Raw genomic sequence first — 19,857 nt, forward strand, 5'->3', positions numbered from 1 at the left:
CCGCGGGTGCTGGGGTACCTCGAGCTGGAGATGGGGTTGAAGATGTAGCAGCTACTGGGCTGGCTGGCTGTGCTGTGCCCCTGCCCGCTCCCTGGTGGGATACACGACAATGCCTCTGAATATGACCCCTCATCCCACATCCATAGCATACGGGTAACTCCAAGTAGCAAATCCCTGAGTGCATCTTCCCGCACCTGGGGCACGGGGACCTCTGTTGCTGCTGGGATCTCTCTCCTGATCGACCCCGCTGGTAGGATTCTCTGTTGCCCTGACTGGGCCTGAAACGACTCCACTGCTGCTGCTGGATGGGCCCTGATGGTGGTGCACCGGCTGGAGACTATGCAACAGACTGGGACGGCCCTGATAATCCTCCTCAGAAGGCTGATCTTCCCCCACCTAGTGACTCACCCATGTTGCCCGTAGACCGGGTCTTTCTGTTACGCTCTCTCTCCATTCTGTTCTTCAGTTTGCGGTTATCCGTGGCCTGAGCAAATGCTACCATCTTCCCATAATTCATGTCAGAATTCAATGCAGCTGTAGAAGACTCATTAATAGTCAAAGGATTAAGGCCCTGAACAAACCGGCGCACCCTAGCCTCCATTGTGGGCAACATGTGAATAGCATATTTGGACAGGCGGGAAAACTCAATATGGCACTCCCACACACTTCTGTTACCTTGTTTCAGATTCTCAAACTCTGCTGCACGGGCGGCCCTTGTCTCAGCAGGCAGGAAATGATCTATAAAGGATCGGCAAACTCACTCCACCTCGCCGGAGGGCTCCCCTCCTCACGGGAATCTTCACATAAATCAAACCACGCATAGGCCACCCCTTTTAGACAGTAGGCAGCAACTCTACTCCCTCTGTCTCAGTTGCACGCATAACCCTGAGGGTCTTGTGCATCTCATCAATAAAATTTTGAGGGTCTTCTTCAGGATTGGCACCCGTAAACACTGGATGGTCTAACTCAAGAAATCTGTTCACCTTGGAACTGGTGGAATCCCCTTGCTGGCTAGTTGAACTGGGTGCGGCATTTGACCTTTGGGCCTGAGAGGCCACTAGCTGAGTCAACATCTGAATAGCTCCCCTAAGATCCCCATCAGAAATACCAGAACCGGAAGCTGGGGCTGGAGGCGGAATAGGAGTATCAGTAGGAGGGATAGTGGTACCCTCCGTAGATATAGGAACTGAGGTAGTCTGCTATGGAGTAGAAGAATCAGGCAGGGTGATAGCAGGGCGATTATCCTCACCCGCAGTATCAAGTAGTGAATCATCGGCCACTCCTGGGATGGCACTGGCTCCTTGGCCAATTCTGGCTTTCTTCTTAGGTGAAATGTATTGAAAATTGAAGGAATGCACTAGTTAAAGGAGGAATAGTTTCGCAATTGCCGCACGATCCAGAATATCAAAGAAGGGTGTTATTCCTAAATGCCCAAGTAGCCTCCAACTTATAGATGTGGTCGACTACATACCGATAAGAAGGACTCTACTAGACACGGCTCCAAGACATCCTAAGACACTTTAAAACCTTAGGCTCTGACACCAAATTTGTCACGCCCCAACCTCAGGAGGCGCGACCGATGCTCAATCGAGTGAACCCAACTGAGCAAGCCTTATTAACACTTTCTATCCAACTCAATAAGATTAAGGAAACCCTACTTTTATTTATTTAGACAATAGCAACATTGAAAATTCAACATTGTTAGTTCATTTTTATATCATAAATCTTAAATCATGGCTAAGTTTCCAAGATTTCATACAGTCATAGTTTAGACGAACTAGAGTATAGAGTTACAACACAGTTCATTAACCCATCCAACACCCATACATAACCCACACAAACGTCTATGGAGCCTCTATGGATATAAAAGACAAATTATGACGCCGGCAACAAGGCCCTGGCTATACGTCAAAAGTTGAAGTCTACAACAAAAGATGTACAACATAACCCCTTGAAGGAAAAAGGGGATCACCAAGACTTCGAGAGGAGGACACTCTCTAGGCGCGATCATCACTGTCCGCTATAGAGCCACCTACATTCATTTGAAAATGTAGCGCCCCTGGCAAAAGGGACGTTAGTGCCATGGAATAGTACTAGTATGTATAACTAAACACCATCTAGTTAGAAAGAACTTTCATACAAGAATAAGGAAATCACAAGTATAATTCGAAAGCTTAAAACGATTACCACATCATCAAATAAAAGAATCATACAACTTTCACATAATTTTTCGTTGCTTTTAGTTTGGGGCATTTCATACTGTTCATCATTGTTCACAATACCACCGCTATCTTGAGCGGAGTCCGATCTCGACCCGATCGGCTAGGTTGCCTCATTTGAGACATATACCTCAATCACAATCTCATTTTCCTTTTCCAGAATTCAATATCAGCACAATACCACCATGTGTGCGGCATGGCGTCCGATCTCGGCACGATCGGCTAGGCCGCCTTACCAAGGCGTTGGTCCCTTCTCATTAATCATCTCGTTTCACATATATCATTTCATAGGCACTTATGGCCACAACTATCACAATATTTTTGGCACTAGGCCACATTTCACATCATTCCCAATTTCAACGTTAGCTTTGCAATTTAGGATAATAGGTGCACACAAGAGCAATTTAATTGCAAGCATAGATAAAACTTCACATAGATGGCATAACAAACGCAACTTCAAGAATAGCATTTCAATACATGATTCATACTATTCGCACCTTTTCAAGTTATCAAGAATAGCACATTGATCATATTGAGACACACCTTTCACGTATATAAAGTTGCAACACAAATTCATGTGAAATAACAATCAATACAACAATCCAACTTTAATCTTACCGCATTTACACAAACACCAACGGAGCTCAATTTCTAAAAAGATGGGGTTTTAGCCATACATATCTCAATAGAGCTTTCCTTAAATTCTTACAAAGTTACGGGACTCTTAGCAACTTCAATCTATTTTATAGGAATTACAAATTGAACCAAGAATTAGAGACATGATTAAGATTCTAGCTCATTTGAGCATATTATCAAGCACTAAATGTGCATTGTGATCTTAGGTCCCTTTTGTGAGAGATTTCTTCAATCTTATACTCCAATTGCTATCCTTTTTAGTTCACAACCTCCCCACACCCCATTATCTTTTATGCATGCAAGATTATCAGCCCTTATACCCATGAACTCACTTGCTAATCACTTATTTTAATAGAAATTTCAAAATTATAGATTAGGGCACAAGTTCTTACCTCTTAAGGTGAAGACCTAGTAATTTCACTTGACAATCTTCAAGGATTTGGGGCAAGAATTGAGTGGGGACTTGATGAAGATAACTCCCTCTCTCTCTAGAACTTCCTCTCTCACTCTATATGCAGTAAAATAACAGAAAATGGGTCTAATGGGGTGTTTTTAATGGGATGGGGTCGGGTTTTAAAAGTTAGAAAATAGGAGCCCCGACAAAATCTGCGATCGCATAATTGACATGCGATCCGCAAAATGGACCGCAAAAATGGCTTCAACAACCTGAACAAACTGCCCGGGTATGCGACAGGAATGCGGTCCCCATACCTGTTCTGCGGTCGCATAATGCACCGCAGAATTGCCCCTCGCAAAATTCCAAGGGGATTATGCGATGACTATGCGGCCCGCATATTGATTATGCGATCGCATAGTTGGCCGCATAGTTGACCTTAAAATTACCATCAAACTGTCTGACTCCGCGGCGACTATGCGGTCCGCATAGCTATTATGCGACCGCATAATGGACCGCATAAATGCACTTTTCTGGAATACATTATTCCTTAACTTTTAATGCATAGATCAGCCAAAAGGGTCCGAACCGCGGCAAGCACGTATTCCTAACTTGGCAATACGAGCTCTCGAGTTTTGAGTAGAAAATTTCACAGGGCCTTACACCGGTGGTAATTCCATTCTTTCCATCTGAAACCTGGACACGAACTCCATTAACATCTCGTCGTTCCTTTGTTTTATTTTGAAGACATTCGATTTTCTCGTGGCCACCTTTATGGCTCCGGCGTGTGCTTTCACGAAGGCATCTGCTAACATAGCAAACGAGTCAATAGAGTTAGGAGGTAGGTTGTGATACCAAATCATGGCTCCTTTCGGCAATGTTTCTCCGAACTTTTTCAACAAGACTGATTCAATCTCGGCGTCATTCAAGTCATTTCCTTTGATCCCGCAAGTGTATGAAGTAATATGCTCATTGGGGTCGGTTGTTCCGTTATATTTGGGTATATCGGGCATGCAAACTTTTTGGGGATGGGCATCAGAGCCGCACTTTGAGGGAATGGTTTTTGTATGAATTTCTTGGCATCTAATCCTTTCAGAACTGGAGGTGCCCCCCGTATCTGGTCTACACGGGAGTTATAAGTCTCCACCTTCTTATCATTGTCTTCCATTTTCTTTTCTCCGAACTCGATCCTCTTGGTGAGCTCTTCGAGCATCTTCATAATCGTGGGGTCAGTCCCTGAGCCGCTTTCATTTGACCTTTCTGGCGTTGGCCCAGCACGTTGATCGTTTTCATGTTCAGCTACACTCGGAGTCTTATTTTGATTTTGAAGTTGAGCGATGGCAATTTGCTAAGCCTGCAGCATCTCAAATATCACTTGGAGGCTGACTCCCCCATCTCCTATTCCTGGTGTTCCTTGGTCCCCTGGTCGGGCTTCCCTGCGTACACTCCCTTCGGGGTCTGTGCCTAAGTTGGTATTTATAGCAATATGAGAACCAACATCAACTGGTTCTATGTTTGGCACTTCCCCAGGGTTTACCAGTGGTACACCGACCCCTACATTATTGTTTTCACCAAGACCTTCATTGTTATGAACATGTGCATTTTGTGAGCTAGACATGTTTCAGCCTGAGAATCAAAAAATTCTTGACAAGAAAAAGTGTAAAAATAATGTGTGTAATAAGAATCAGTGAAGAAACAATCACTATTATCTTTAGCCCCACGGTGGGCGCCAAAGTGTTTACCTCGAAAATACGAGTAACAATTAAATTTAATTTGTGGTTTTAAAGATATGTAATTTAGTTCAATACTAATTAATAATCAAAAAATATGAAGTAGAAATGAAAGAGACAAGTGAATCAAACCAATATTACTTGACAATAGTAACCTCGAGATGGTGACCTCGAGACGGGCTAAGAGCAATAAAGTAAGAAAAGTAGAGCAAAAGGAGTAGAGCTAAAGGACAATACTGATGAACAGTAGGCAAAAAGTTGAGAGTATATTCTTTTCTCAGTGATTATATGTCCTTACAAATGATTGGGTCTCTTTTATATAATAGGTGAACCCTAAATAAGGAATATTTCTATTTACAGTAAGGAATATTCTTGGTACAGCTGTCTACCGCCTAGTACGGAATCGTACAATCCCATTCCGGGATTTGCGCCATGATCATATATAGGAACGTGACAGGAATCTAGCTTATTCCGTTACAAATTCATAACGGTACTATTTCTTCGTACTCCTATCTCCGGACATTGCACTCTGTCTTTGAGCTCGATTCTAGTCTACTGGTCTCGAACCCGAACTCGGGCCTATGGCGGACCCTCGAGCCTATTAATCAGAGGCATATAATTTTGACCGTATACAATTTGATATAACCACATTGTGCAGGAACAGCCTAAAGCAGATCAAAGAAGCAGCAAGTTACGCCTCTCACAGCAAAATGTAGCTGCTCATTGATGTAAGTGATTCGAAAAGAAATGTCAAAACTCAAACCATTGCTTGCACTTTATCTATTCCTCTGTGTTTAAAGAATGTGTACCTTCAGCTTGAAAGTGATGAAGTACAACATGTGTATTACCACTTCAATTTCCATCAAAGATGTCGCCTTAATACAAAGCTTCTCCCATTGTTCTTTGGAACTTAATGATTATTCTTGTCGGTTGTTTCTTTGATTTAATTAATTTTTTTCTTATTTTCTAGTTGTCCTCTTGCAAATATTTGACTCACGAAGAAGAAAGTCTTTTTCCACAGTTATGAGGAGAGACGAGAGCTACAAACAACAACTATCACAACATCAACCACAACTATTTAAAGTGATGCCTCATCGCCGTAACAGTATATATCAATTTGTTATGGTTTTCGAAGAACGAGGAGGAAAGTGATTGGCCTAATTTCCTCCTTTGCCATCTCTTCATCCACTAATCTACCATATTCCTGAAACAAGTCCTCAACAATTGCTTCTCCAAAATGGTGAGCCACCATTGATTCTTGGATAGACCTAACTGTCATAGCCACCGTTGTTCCATAGCTCATACCTTTTGCAGTTGTTTTCTCTATTTCAAACGTTTCTAGCCGTTCCACTTCAAAGCACCCATTTACCTTTACTGCTGCTTCTATTTCTTCTTTACATGGTGCATAGAAATGTACATCATAAGACTCAAGCTTTTCCTTTTCCACTTCGCCCTAAACATAATGACAAATAATTAGAATATTAAAAAAAGTACATTTAGTGCTAATGTATAATTACATGTCCAGATTTTACTCTTCATACTATATTCGTTGGAAAATAGAGTGAGTGGCGCATAAATTAAAGTACTGTGTGAAATATGAGTCTCATTGATTGCCAATTACGTGCATTTTTATTGGCATATCCAATTCTAAATTTCTTCGCTCAAGTAGACAAGATGAAGTAAGACTAATAATTTAAAAATGACGGACGAATGCGTACCTTACTAATTAAATTCGTTAATGCTTGATAGAGGATTTTCCAGAAGAAAGCATTTCCTCTATCAACATGATTAAAACCTTCCCTACCTAATAAAATCAATACCATCTTTCCTCGACTAACCAGCTCATCCGACCGGGAATGGAGGAACAATGAGAAGTCCTCCTCAAACTGGTCAAAGTAAGCTTTGGAAACCCCAGAAGGGCTATGTTCAGAAATGTATATGCTGTTTTTATTCAAGGAATTGCCTTGTTCATCATATAATCCTGGTGGAACCTGAGAGTGAAAAGAAGTTTAAACTTTATGAGCATTAATATAAGAAATGTTGACATAATTAATCAGGTCAATTACAACGTAATTCCAGATAACTTGATTCAATAAGCAATGGTTCTTTACCTAGAATAAATGTTAGTTCTAGCTTAAATTATTATTAAAGGGACCCAATTTAGAGCCCGTTTGAACATAGAAAATTTTTTCCCTTTTTCAAAAAATTTTCATTTTTTTTCGAAATCAGCGTTTGTTTATAAAATTTTCAATTTTCATTTGCAGATGCATTTTGGTAATTTTCGAAAATTTAAAAAACTTCAAAAAGCTATTTTTCAAAATTTTCACTCAAATCACTCACAAAACATCAAAAACAACCCAAAATTATATTCATGTCCAAACATAATTCTAAATTTCAAATACCATTTTCACTTGAAAAAAAAATTCACCCTGATTTGAAATTTTACAATTCTGATGTCCAAACACCCACTTAGACAGCCCAACTCTTTTTCATGGGCCAAAGATGAGCCTAATTTGTTGTGCGACTCAAATTCAAGACCTTTGACTACTCTAACACTAACTTGAAGAGTGCGATCATCTCATCTAAAAGGTTAAGTTGTTAGAAAAAAAAATACCGTTTTACTTATTTATAGTGCAGACATTCTATATCATGTCAGTGTATATAACTTAAATTTTAGAAAAATGATAACTCAAAGAGCTACTCTTTAACTCAATTGAACAAACTAAAATTGTTGAGAATTAATTGAAGAGAGTAACCTTGGAAAGCCAATGCAAGCTATAAGAGGAATAGATAAAGTGCAAGCAATGATCTGGAAATAGTCTTCCATAAAATGATCCAGGATAAGCAGCTATATATATATTTGAAGTCCCTCCATTTTCATCATTCTTCCTTTTCTGCTTCAACAATTGATGAAAATTTGGCAAGGCCTGGAAAATAGCGTTGAAGTCGTTCGTCGGAAGGTCATTCAGAAAAACTCGGAACTCAGGTGCCTGTTGCTTAAGCTTGTTGCGGCTGCTACTTTCGATTTTATCCAACATATCTTTAAGGTTTGACAAGGTATTAGGTCCTGAGGAACAACCTAAGTCAGCTATTCCTATGCTTTTGGGCTTTGTTGCGAGATAAACTTCTTCCACCGTCTCCAGAATTATATGCTTCACCATATCAGATGCCTTCTTCTGCATAATTAAAAGATTAAATTCTATACACTAATAGACTGTATAAAAGATTTGCACTATCACGATAGGCAGTAATCCCAACATATTGGATATGCAAAACTTTAGTATTATAGGCAGTATCGCTATCATTTCTAATACAATTATATTTATTATGTGATGCAAGAGAGACCTGGAGTGACGAATTTCTTGAGTAGCTAGTTTCTCCAACTCCTCCTCTCATGTGGAAGACTTTGTCAACATCCATGGTGATGAGAGTTTCTTCAGGCTGTGTTCAACCGCATTGTGTTTGCCATCCCCTTTTAAAGGCATTTAGCAAAAGGGATAGTGGGGTTTTCACTTATTTTTACTTTTTTGTTTTTGTTTTACATGGTGTCCCATAGCTGTATTGTATGCAATGCCTAAGGGAGTTGACCAAAATGTGGTTCTTTTTGACTCAAGTGATCGAAATGTGTGGGGAAAAAAATTAGTGACGAAAATATATATAGCGTCGCTATACTTTAACGGTCGTTTGGCCAGTTAAGTACAGCATCTTTTAAAAAGACGCTATATATATAGCGTTTTTTACTAAAATGCTATACATATTAAGTGGGCCCACAAATAATTCTTCTGTGTTAACTGACACAATAATAATTCAACTGGGGTAGCATTTTTTTTTTTAAAAAAAAAAAAACTATACCTCTAATAATTGAACCCCCGGGCTGGTTTTTGCCTTATTTAAAGAGGTGAAGGATTTTGTAAAATCTATTCATAAACATCTTCAAGTGTCTGAAATTTTTCAAGTGTTCTGAAATTTTTCAAGTGTTCAGAAAATTTTCTTTGTTAAGTTTTTTGCATTTTGTCATAATATCTCAAGAGCGAAAAATTAGGGTTTTATTATATTGGGAGGGGGGGTGAAGTTGTGGTGGCGAATAACTAAGTTATGGTTTATCTCCACGGTGTCATGTTAAGTTGCCACTTCAATGGAGTACGATAGATTGGTATCGTTGTTATGTAATAAAATGAGTGTGAGCAAACGTTCAGTGAATCTTAAAATAACCGGAAGATATTCGTATTTTGTGACTCTGCAAGGTGTTGCTTGTTATGCTGAGTTTAACATCGAAGACGATGAAACTCTGAGAGATTTTTTGGGGACTCCGGAAGCATACAGGGAATTTATTGTGATAAAATTGTTGGAAATGTACGTCAAGGTCGAAGATGTTCGCAATAATGAGGTTGCGCAAAGTAGGGAAATTCTTCAATCATCGGGTGGTTATTTTGGAGCTGTTTTAGCCGAACAAGTTCCGGCTGAAAGAGTTTGGCTGAATCTAAACTTATCTCCACGGGCGAATGAGGAGCGAGGAAATAATTTCTCCCCTAGTACACATAATCCCCAAGCTGAGTGGTAAATTTCAATTATCCTTTATGTTACGATGTATATCTTTTTGTATTGTATTTGTATTAACACTCATATATTTTACAGGGGGTACCGACCAGATATTTTTTCAAGTTATGAACCAACGGCCAGTTGAAATATGCCTAGTTTTGGTGTGTTGGATCATAGGGGTCCATCCGTGAGTCAGCATCAACAAGATATTGTGCATCATTGGATATCAACACATTATGATTTGTAAGTAAATATATAAAGTTATATGTATTGTTTGGACCAATTTCAGTAACTCATTATTTCTTTGGTTGTGCAGTGAAAACGAGCAACTTGATGGCCTTGTCCTCACTTAATTGCTCGTAGACAACGTATTTACTCGGGATTTGGCAGATGCGCAGAGTCAGGAAGATAATAGTGATTATGACAACAATGCCGATGAGTCTGGAGATGACACACCCTTCTGTGACGAGGGTGATGATGAGGAGGAAGATAATGTTAAACCTGATTTGACGAGGGAGCATGCTCCACCTCCTGTTAGACTAAGAGTGTACGAGTCCAACGTGACGTTTCATTCAAGGAATATTCCCTACCTTGATCATTTGCCAAGTACGTTGGATACAGATGCCCTCACAAGGGATATTGACGAAATTCGGACGGCAATGTGGGATGAATCTAGACCAACGATGCTGTCAAAGCGGTGAAAATGTACAGCGTAAAAGAGTGTCGTGAGATGATTGTATGGGAGTCCTCTCCGAATGTATACAAGGTTGTTTGTCGTAGATGGTTTACGGGTTGTAACTGGATGTTGTGTGCGATAAAGAAGAAAACAAATTTGTAGAAAGTGGGTAAATACATTAGCACCCACAATTGCGAAATGGACACATTTAGTGGGAATCACTTCAACTTGGATGTTGACTTGATTTTTCTTCTCTTGATTCCACACATTGAAGCGTCCATAAGGTACAAGATCAAAGAGTGTATTACATCCGTCCACTCGGAATATGGGTGCACTATTACTAAAAAGGGCATATCTCGGGTGCAAACGTGTATTTGAAATTGTTTATGGTGACTGGGATAAGTCATTTGATGTTCGCACCGCTATCCATCAAAACCAGGGGAATAATATACACACCGTAAATGAAGCCAACAGGTTGTGTTCTTGCGGGAAATGGTCCATCTACCATATATCGTGCTCACGTGCCACCAAGTGTTTTCAACATACAGGTTTTGGGCCAACCAACTATGTTGATAAGCGATATAGTGTTGTTTCATACTTAAACACATATAGTGGGCTATTGCAGCCAGTGGGTGCTAGGCATTATTGACGGCCGGAACCATTTAAAATGGTGTGTAACAAGGACTATTTGCGTAAGCTACAAGTGCAAAAAAAAATGTGTATACGGAACTAAATGAATATTGGTGATACCGTTTATGCGCGTAAATGTGGCATATGCTCACAAACAGGACACGGCCGTCGTAAATGTCCTTCAGCTGGTTTGGGTGGCGGTGGTAATCCAGCTCCTGGTGGAAGTTCATCTAATGTGCCCAACTATCAAGGATACAGATAGTGTTTTATTTTTGTAATGTATTTGTAATAAGTGTATGTACTTGTTTATCTTGCAGAATGTATGAAAGAAAATTATGTTTCCATTGCTGTTATATCTTTTTGATATTTAACATTAATACTTCATTACAACAAATGTAAACAACCAAAAGAATTGTCATTCGCCATTATCGTCGATGTCTGACACTATTTGTCGCCGTCTTTAACTTCTTCGTCAACATCGTGTATGTACCTTCGGGACCGAAGGCATCGTAATCTAGGCCCCAGTTGACACACATTTCTCGCATTTCATCGCTATCATCAAGAAGATCACTTGCCTGATTTCTACAACAATGTGGGACACCTATGTCGAACGTTTGTGGTAGAAACTTAGGTAGTCCCTCCCACTCGACAACTATTGGGAAAACAGGATAATCATTGTCTCTATGCAATTTATCATTTTCTAATAAATCCCAGTACTGATCCTCCGTTCCTCTCATGAAGTTAAGATCATCCATTGCATGATGAACAACAAGTGCCTTTTCCATCTCTAGAATCTCCTTCATCAGATGCCTAATCCCTTCTGGTTCATCTTTGTGTGTGTTTGTTTGGAAGGCTGCAAACAGTGTTTGTGGCACAACAAGCCCATGCCAGCGACACAGTACTTGTTAATCACACCATTTTGAGTAAAGGGGAACCCATTGTAGTTTTTCTCCCCAAATTCGCATACTTTCAGGCTTAGTAGAATGCGCTTCGCCCTCAATAATATGCCCTGCGACTTTGAGATCAGTGTGTATTGATAGGTTGATTTTCCAAGGTACGAAGAACACCATACCACTTGTCATCACTCATGTCAGTGTAGCAACCTAGCATATCTTTTTCAAGGTAGGGATCGATAGTGTTAAGACGTGATCCACGGGGATCTGTTGAACTACTGTAACGACCCGACCAGTCATTTTTAGAATTCACTCCCCGATCCCCTATTAACTGCTTCCCCTAAGTTCATTTCTGCTATTTTGGTTTGCCGGGACGTTCGGTGTTGAGTTTCGGAGAGTTTTGGGGCACTTAGTCCCTAAATGAGACCTTAAGTGTTGAAAAGTGGTCCGTAGTCGGAACAGTGTAAAGACGACCTCGAAATGGAAATCCGATGGTTCCGTTAGCTCCGTTAGGTGATTTCGGGGTTGTGAGCGTGCTCGGAATGTATTTTGGAGGTTCCTTGCTAATTTAGGCTTGAAATGCCGAAGTTTGAATTTTTGAAGTTTCCGGTCAATAGTGAGTTTTTGATCCGAGGGTCGGAATGGAATTCTGGAAGTTGCAGTAGCTCCGTCATGTCATTTGGGACGTGTGTTCAAAATTTCAGGTCATTCGGACGTGTTTTGGTTAGGTTTTTTATCGAAAGCGTGTTTTGATGAAATTTGAAGTACTTAGGCTCAAATCCTTATTTAATTCGAGTTTCCGGCATCGTTTTAGGTGGTTTAAGGATTGGTACAAGTTTGAATGGTGTTATAGGATATGTCCGTAGGTTTGGTTGAGGTCCCGGGGGCCTCGGGTGTGTTTCGGATGCTCAACAGAGCATTTTGGAGTTTTGAAAGTTGCAGAAAATGCTTCAGCAGTTGTAGGTCCAAATCCTTCTTCGCGTTCGCGACTTCCCTCTCGCGTTCACGTAGCTTTGACTTTCCCCTTCTTCGCGTTCGCGTCCTCCTCCACGCGTTTACGTAGAGTAATTCTGGAGGAGGACCAGTCTCTTCATCGCATTCGCGTTTAGTCCTTCGCGTTCGCGAAGCTTCACGTCTGTCCTTCATCGCGTTCGCATTCCGTCTGTCGCGTTCGCGTAGCTTCGTGGTTCCAGGACTTCGCGTTCGCGGTCACTTCCACGCGTTCGCGAAGGGATTTTTTTGCAGCATTTATTTTTCTTCTTCGCGAACGCGAGGCTCCCTACGCGTTCACGATGCATTAAATGTCTGGGCAGACAGATTTAATCCCAAATTCGAGGGTTCACCATTCTTATCACATTTTGACTTCTAGAGCTCGGTTCTTGGCGATTTTTGAAGGGATTTTCACCTGGCGACTTGTGTATGTGCTTCTCTCTCGATTTAGACCAATTTCCATGAATCTCCTCTTAATTTCATCCTTTAATTTCAGATTTTTAATGAAAAATGGGTAGAACTTCATAGACCGAATTATTGAGTTTTGAGGGGGTGTTTGACCTCCAATTTGGGATATTTTTATATGGTTAGACTCGTGAGAGTACGAGGGTTCTGAAAATGTAAAAATTATCCAACTCTGAGACGTTGGCCTGAGGGGCATTTTGGTCATTTTGCCTAATTTCACGCTTTAGCTTTGAATTAAATGGTAGAATCAGTTGCTTGAGATGTTATTTACAATGTGTGATTTAATTGAATAGATTTGGGCCATTTGGAGTCGAATACTCGTGGCAAGAACGTGGTTGCTAGTTGATTTTAGCCGGTTCGAGGTAAGTATCTTGCCTAACCTTGTGTGGGGGACTTCCCCTTAGGATTTGAGTCTTCTTTGTTGATTGTATTCCTTGTACGCGAGGTGGCGAGTGCGTGCTCGGATTTATTTGTGGAAAATTATCCTTTTTAGGCTCCTAGATCCTTGTAATCACCGAATATGAAGTTGTTCTTGATGTGATTGAGTTCCCTGTTATTAGCTTCACCTTTACATTTCTTACTTGGAATTTATTTGCCCTTTTTGGCTTAAGCTTGTTGCCTAATTGACTTTCACTTGTTTCACTGTAGACATTACCCTTCTATAGTCACATTATCACTCCTAACTGCTTGTCTTTATTTGGAAGCATTACTTTCTATCTCTCGTGTAACTAATTGGTCCTAATTGGAAAGAAGTTAGATATCCTATGTTTAATTGATATTCCTTAAATTGTAATTAATTTAATTTATGTTAACTTCCTTGTTGTTGAACTTAGTATTATGAAATCGTTGTTTTATATTATTTCTTCCTTGTTGAGTTGTTCTTATTGCGCTTAGCATTTCCCTGTTACGGATATTCCTTGTGAGTTAGTTGCACCGTCTTTTGGTGAACGGAATTTCTTGAGTTGATTCTCTTGCTTTGTTCCTGTATATATTGTCATTTGTTGTGTTGTATTGATAATGTGATGCACGAGGTTTCTGCCGTGCGGTTGTTGATATTGTGATGCACGAGGTTTCTGCCGTGCGGTTGTTGATATTGTGATGCACGAGGTTTCTGCCGTGCGGTTGTTGTTGAAGGGTTGCACGAGGTCTTTGTCGTGCTATTGTTGTTATTGATGTTTTGCACATGCGGCGTAATAAGGCGGGATATGTTATATGCTTATATGTGGGTTGCGCATGTGGCGGAATAAGGTGGGAACATTGTGATGCACGTGTGGCGAAATAAGGCGGTGCCTATTATATTATTATTTGCACGCGTGGCGAAATAAGGTGGGCTATGTCAGGGGTTGATTGTAAAGAATTGTGACGCCCTGTGGAGGCATTCCTTTTTGTTTAATATTGTGATTGTGGGTTGCTTACCTGTATGAGCTTTATCGCTTGGAAGTTGTGAGGAAACATCGTACGTGCGGTCCGTTCTCCTCTTCATGTTTACTAGTTGGTAGAATTCTTGTTAAGACACTTGCACATGCATACACGTAGCTGAACACTCCTATTAGAGGTGAATTCCTCCTGTTTTTGCTAAGGGTGGAGGTACGCCCTCTTTTATCCATTTTATACGTGAAAGTGGCCCTAGTTAGCCAGTGAGTTGTCAGCACGACCGTGAGATTGATGGGGCACAGGATGCCGGGTGTTTGATTTCAGATGCTGGGTTCTCGTGAGTTGTGGTTTGTCCGAAACTTGGTAAAATTGTTGAAAGGGTTGATTAAGACCTTATGTGAACATCATTGTGGGATATGAGTTATTGACTTGTTTTTCCCCTTGCTGTGTTGTGACCTTAGGATTTGGATTGTGATTCTGCCGTCATTTCGTATCATCATTTATTATATTCTCGTCGTTACTTGTTATCCATTTCCCTTATTGTGAATAGTAGCATTCTTGGATATTCATGCAGTCCTTACATATTTATAAATCGTTTCTATTATTCCTATAATTATACTGTTTATTTGACCGATAAGTGTCTTGACTGTTCCTCGTTACTACTCTATCGAGGTTAGTCTTGATACTTACTAGGCACCGCCGTGGTTTGCTCATGCTACTCTTCTGCACATTTTTGTTGTGCAGATACAGGTACTTCCGCTCGGTTCTGTCAGCCTTGGAAGGAGGCGAACCGGTAGAGACTTCAAGGTATATCTGCTACGTCCGCAGACCGAGGAGTCCCTTTCCAGCTTTCTGTAATAAGTATAGCTTTTCCAGTATTTCTCATTTGTATAGATATTCCTGAGTCAGAGCCTCATATGTATCCTCTTAGCTTGTGATTTGTGAGTTTCCGGGTTTTGGGAATGTCGTTAGCTTCGAGAATTGTTGTGGTATGTGCCGAGCGGCACCTTAAACACCGATTTTTTTTCTAGTTCAGTTTTATTTACTTTCTTCTGCAATTATAGTTTATCTTCCGCATTGTTAGGCTTACCTAGTCGCAGGGACTAGGTGCCGTCACGACATGTTCACGGAGGGCGAACTGGGGTCGTGATAACTACCTTCACCCTTTTGCCTCTTTTTGAACAACTTGTTAAATGTTAGTGGCATTTTTTTAATGGAAGTTGTAATGTTTATTCAAAAGGTCTTTGAGATACATATGACTTGGTTCAGTTTAAGAAGCTTTCTTACCCGAAATAATGATTAGCACGCGAAGCATAGCGCGATTACATACCACGTTATGTTTATTATCTTGTCGACCTAATAAAGCTGTCGTTCTGCAAAAGCTGTCTTCTGGAAAAGCTATATTGTACCGTAAAGAATCATTAGCACGCGAAGCATAGCGCGGTTACATACCACGTTATGTGTATTGTCTTATCGAGCTAATAAAGTTGTCATTCTGGAAAAGCTGTCTTCTGGAAAGCTGTATTTTACCGTAAAGAATCATTAGCACGCGAAGCATAGCGCGGTTACATACCACGTTATGTGTATTGTCTTGTCAACCTGATAAAGCTGTCGTTCTGCAAAAGCTGCTCGCCTGGAAAATTTGTATTGTACCATAAAGAATCATTAGCACGCAAAGCATAGTGCGGTTACATACCACGTTATGTGTGTTGCCTTGCCTATAAATAACAAGCACATTTTTGTTATTATTTGCGCTTAACCAAAACAAATAGCAACACTTTGCATAAAAGCATGGTTTTTTTTTCATTAACAAATGTCTGGATGGAATGACCAACAATGTGGCAAACGTTGTATGATGAACTCATGTTGGTCCGACGGTCATGTTTGGCGCAGATACTAGATGTGTGTAAACAGGTTTGGAGGCAATGGTGGAATTATTGCGATTTGAGGAATGGTATGATGAACCCATTGAGCAGGAATGCTACAAAAAATCTTTGCAGTATATTTGGAATATGAACTGTGAATACCGACGCCGTGAATCTGAAATGAAACAAGAAATTGCGGAATTGTAGGAGAAACTAAAAGAGGCGGAAGAAGAAAAAAATAAGCTGGAAGAGAAATTTAAGTAGCTGGAGCAGAGAATACTAGGCGGTAGTGACTAACCAATGACATGTATGCGTTGATTGTAGTATTTTATCTTTATGTTTTCCGTATCTTGTATTTTCATTTGTTGTACTGAATTTAAATTATGTTAAGTTGCTATGTTTGTGTTTGTGTTGTAGTATTAAAATAACGAAGAACCAAATAAGAATATAATGCACATATAATGTAAACAATAAAAATAGTTTTCATTATTTACTGATTGTCATATGTACATAAAATAAAAATAAAAATCAATGTGTCCCACATCCTTTATACTTTAAAGCAGCCGCTGGCTTCAGGCGCATCCCACCCTGCCCGGAAACACTATCAGCATCATCCTCATCACGACGCCTCTTTATCGGAGGATGATCTGCAGCATGATCGTCAGTAAGGTTTACAGGCTCGGTAGAAGGGGTCGTCGATACAGCAGTAACCTACAGAATAATGACATATATTAGTATATGAAATATATAATAGTAAAGTAAGGGTTGATTGCATAAAAATAATTAAAATGTCTTACCACGGTCGCAACAGGCTCCTGAATATACTCATTTGTCTCAAGTATGTGAGTGTCGTACCTAGTGGCCTCTACGACGGGCGAGGATGATGGCTTCAAAAAAAATATGCTTTAGATATTTATGACTAATCAATGAGATAAACACAAAAGTTAAGTAATAGTAATAAAAACTAACTAAATCCTGTGGAAGATCCTCAGCAGCCCTCGGTGGTGAGCCATAACTAAGTCGGCGTCCACTATCCACATCTCGTACCGGACGAGCATCAGCAACCGTCGATGCCTCTAGAATGTTGGGAAAATACGCATCCCAGTCCTGTGAGGTAAAGGCTGTGCCCGCGATCGACAATGGAGCTGACCGGGTCACCTACGAAGTCCCTGGAGTGAGCCCCAGGCTAAATGACGGGATATCGCTACGATCAGGGTGGTCACCGGCTGATCACCTCCAACATCCTCGGCAGGTTCCTCAACGCCCCCTTGCTGGGGACCACCTCCTCTTCGACCCCTACCTCCTCTCCGACCACCACGACCTCGTGGGACACCCCTACCTCGTGGGACAGCCCTATCTCGTGGCACAACCCCGCCTCGTGGCACACCCCTGCCACGTCGACCACGCTCAGGCCGCACTGATGGCCCACGATGGTACTGCTCTGGCACCATATAATCAGCCTCGTATGCTAAGCGCTCACTATCTCGGGCTCACGGCAATGTCCGGGCAGCCAAATCTGTAACTTGTCGGCCATAGTCGTGCAAAGCGGCCGCTCCCTCGCCGGCATGTTACTGCATTTACAGTCCCAACTGGTTGAACTTATGTAGTCCAATAACCTGCACAACATGTAAAATATTAATTGCGAAGCGGTAATGTTAACGTTATAACTAATTATTCATTAAACGGTAAGTCGGGTAATGTTGCGGTACCAGCCGATATCGCATACTCATCATCCATAAGATGGGCTGGAGGGGGTTGTGGAATCAGGTCATGCCGCTGGTCCTAACTCTCGATCTGCGCCTCTAGCCATGCCTCATATGCCTGGTCAACCTTCGGACGATCATCCCGCTGGTAATGAGTCCTAACCCAAGCGGGTGGTGGAGGTACATGCTGCGGTCGATCAAACTGGCGAAGGACTCGCTTGGTGGAATGATGCTCGACAATATCGAGACATACCAACAGGACGGAAGAGCTCCACATAAGTCGCCTGGTTGAGCAATAATCGGGTAAACTAGCTATAAGCGCGTCGCAGTAGGGCGTCCAAATGAACTATCACGTGAAAACAGGAACCGTGAGTATACACAACACATATAAATCCAGGCCAAGTAAACTTAAGTATAGAATTACCTGCGCGTCCTCCAGCAAATCTAACAAATCTCTACAATACAGAGATTATGTCGAGCCTCGTGCTCGCGTCCATATCCCCGCCTCTCAACCCTCCTCCTAGCCAAAGGGAGAAACACTGGAGGTGGTGCATCCTGAGCTATGGGTGGTAGAGGTGGCTGAAACTGCCGCTCCCAGGCCCAGACCTAATATACAAGTTGGACGTAAAATTTAAGGTATATTTTTATGATGTATGTTATAATGAAGAGAGTATTTGTCTATGTTTTCACCTGCAGCAGCGGCATAAATTGTGCAACGTCTCGCTGGGTGCCCATGCATGCCCGGCACATCTACCGGTATATGTAACCAAGGACAGCAGCACCCCAGCTGTACTGAGGTAAATCATCTAGCAGCTTAAGATGATGAAGTAATCTCAAGCTATCTAGGTTTCCCAAAGTGTCCGGAACAATAAGCCTAGCAATAGCGGCCACGTGTACCACCTAATATAAAGCTCCGGTGTATCATGCTCAATGTCATCATGGATGGCCTCCAAATACTTCCGGATGGGCGTCAACGAAATACGACTAGCCCCAACCAATACACCCTCATCCTCTGGCCGGAAACCGGTGAGCCTGTGCAAAGTCTCTAGGTACTGAGCTCCCGTATAATCTCTCATGCCTCGCGGCAAAGCAACAGCATATCCATCAACCGGCAGCCCATAAAGGACCTTCACTTCCTGCAGCGTGATAGTGGCCTCGCCAATGGGCAAATGGAATATGTGCGTCTCTGGTCGCCACCGCTCTATCAAAGGCATGAGCAACGACCAATCCAGCTGCAGCCGGCCGATCTTAGCGATCCTATAAAAGCCCGTATCCTGCAAGAGTCTAACTACACGGGGATGCAAAGGCGGAACCTCCATGACGACTACTGTAAATTGAACAAAATTAATTACATTATTTTTCTTTTCCACTGCTTAAATATATTGCAATAACTTGAATATTAAATTTTATTCGATAATTTTTACTATATTGTTAATTAGGTTGATACATTTTCAATATTATACTTTTATTTTTTAAACGTTACTTTAATATGTTAGTTTTATTATTCTATGTGTTAGTTTTATTATTTTATATGTTTGTTTGTTATTCACCTATTTTTTAATATACATGATTTAATTATTAAATATTCACATCTTGGTTCCGGACACAATATTTGAGGCCCGGTAGCACCAATGTATCCTGAATTCTTATGTTCATGACGAGAAATTTTTTCCGTTTTTTGACTCAACATGTCTGTTATTTTATGTTAGTTTATTGTATATGCTAGTTTTATTATTTAATATG

At 41.1% G+C, this 19,857-nt stretch overlaps 2 protein-coding genes across 2 annotated transcripts; both read right to left on the reverse strand.

Annotated features, from left to right (window-relative positions):
* Positions 1–5,732: 5,732 nt before the first annotated feature.
* On the reverse strand, positions 5,733–8,441 carry LOC109238057 (salicylate carboxymethyltransferase-like). The gene is made up of 4 exons (XM_019404481.1): positions 8,325–8,441; positions 7,736–8,155; positions 6,698–6,970; positions 5,733–6,432 (listed from the first exon to the last, which is right to left on the reverse strand). Exons 1-4 carry the CDS (start codon positions 8,397–8,399, stop codon positions 6,100–6,102), a joined length of 1,101 nt encoding a protein of 366 aa, XP_019260026.1. The 5' UTR covers positions 8,400–8,441; the 3' UTR covers positions 5,733–6,099.
* A 9,438-nt stretch (positions 8,442–17,879) lies between these two features.
* Positions 17,880–19,433, reverse strand: LOC109238047 (serine/threonine-protein phosphatase 7 long form homolog). The gene is made up of 3 exons (XM_019404473.1): positions 19,110–19,433; positions 18,869–19,014; positions 17,880–18,027 (listed from the first exon to the last, which is right to left on the reverse strand). The coding sequence occupies exons 1-3, from the start codon at positions 19,431–19,433 to the stop codon at positions 17,880–17,882; spliced, it is 618 nt and encodes a 205-aa protein (XP_019260018.1).
* Between the last annotated feature and the right edge of the window lie 424 nt (positions 19,434–19,857).

The sequence above is a fragment of the Nicotiana attenuata genome, unplaced genomic scaffold (genome assembly GCF_001879085.1).
Source record: "Nicotiana attenuata strain UT unplaced genomic scaffold, NIATTr2, whole genome shotgun sequence".
Classification (NCBI taxonomy): domain Eukaryota; kingdom Viridiplantae; phylum Streptophyta; class Magnoliopsida; order Solanales; family Solanaceae; genus Nicotiana; species Nicotiana attenuata.

Bases quoted from the DNA above. Each gene is read 5' to 3' on its own strand.
- LOC109238057 (XM_019404481.1), bottom strand. From the start codon at position 8,399: ATGGATGTTGACAAAGTCTTCCACATGAGAGGAGGAGTTGGAGAAACT. The intron at 8,156-8,324 runs GTCTCTCTTGCA...TTAATTATGCAG, and splicing joins CAAGAAATTCGTCACTCCAG to AAGAAGGCATCTGATATGGT. The intron at 6,971-7,735 runs GTTACTCTCTTC...TTTCACTCTCAG, and splicing joins GCTTGCATTGGCTTTCCAAG to GTTCCACCAGGATTATATGA.
- LOC109238047 (XM_019404473.1), bottom strand. From the start codon at position 19,433: ATGGAGGTTCCGCCTTTGCATCCCCGTGTAGTTAGACTCTTGCAGGAT. The intron at 19,015-19,109 runs GTTGGGGCTAGT...GCTTTATATTAG, and splicing joins CAGAGGATGAGGGTGTATTG to GTGGTACACGTGGCCGCTAT. The intron at 18,028-18,868 runs GTAGATGTGCCG...CATGTTGTGCAG, and splicing joins GTCCTTGGTTACATATACCG to GTTATTGGACTACATAAGTT.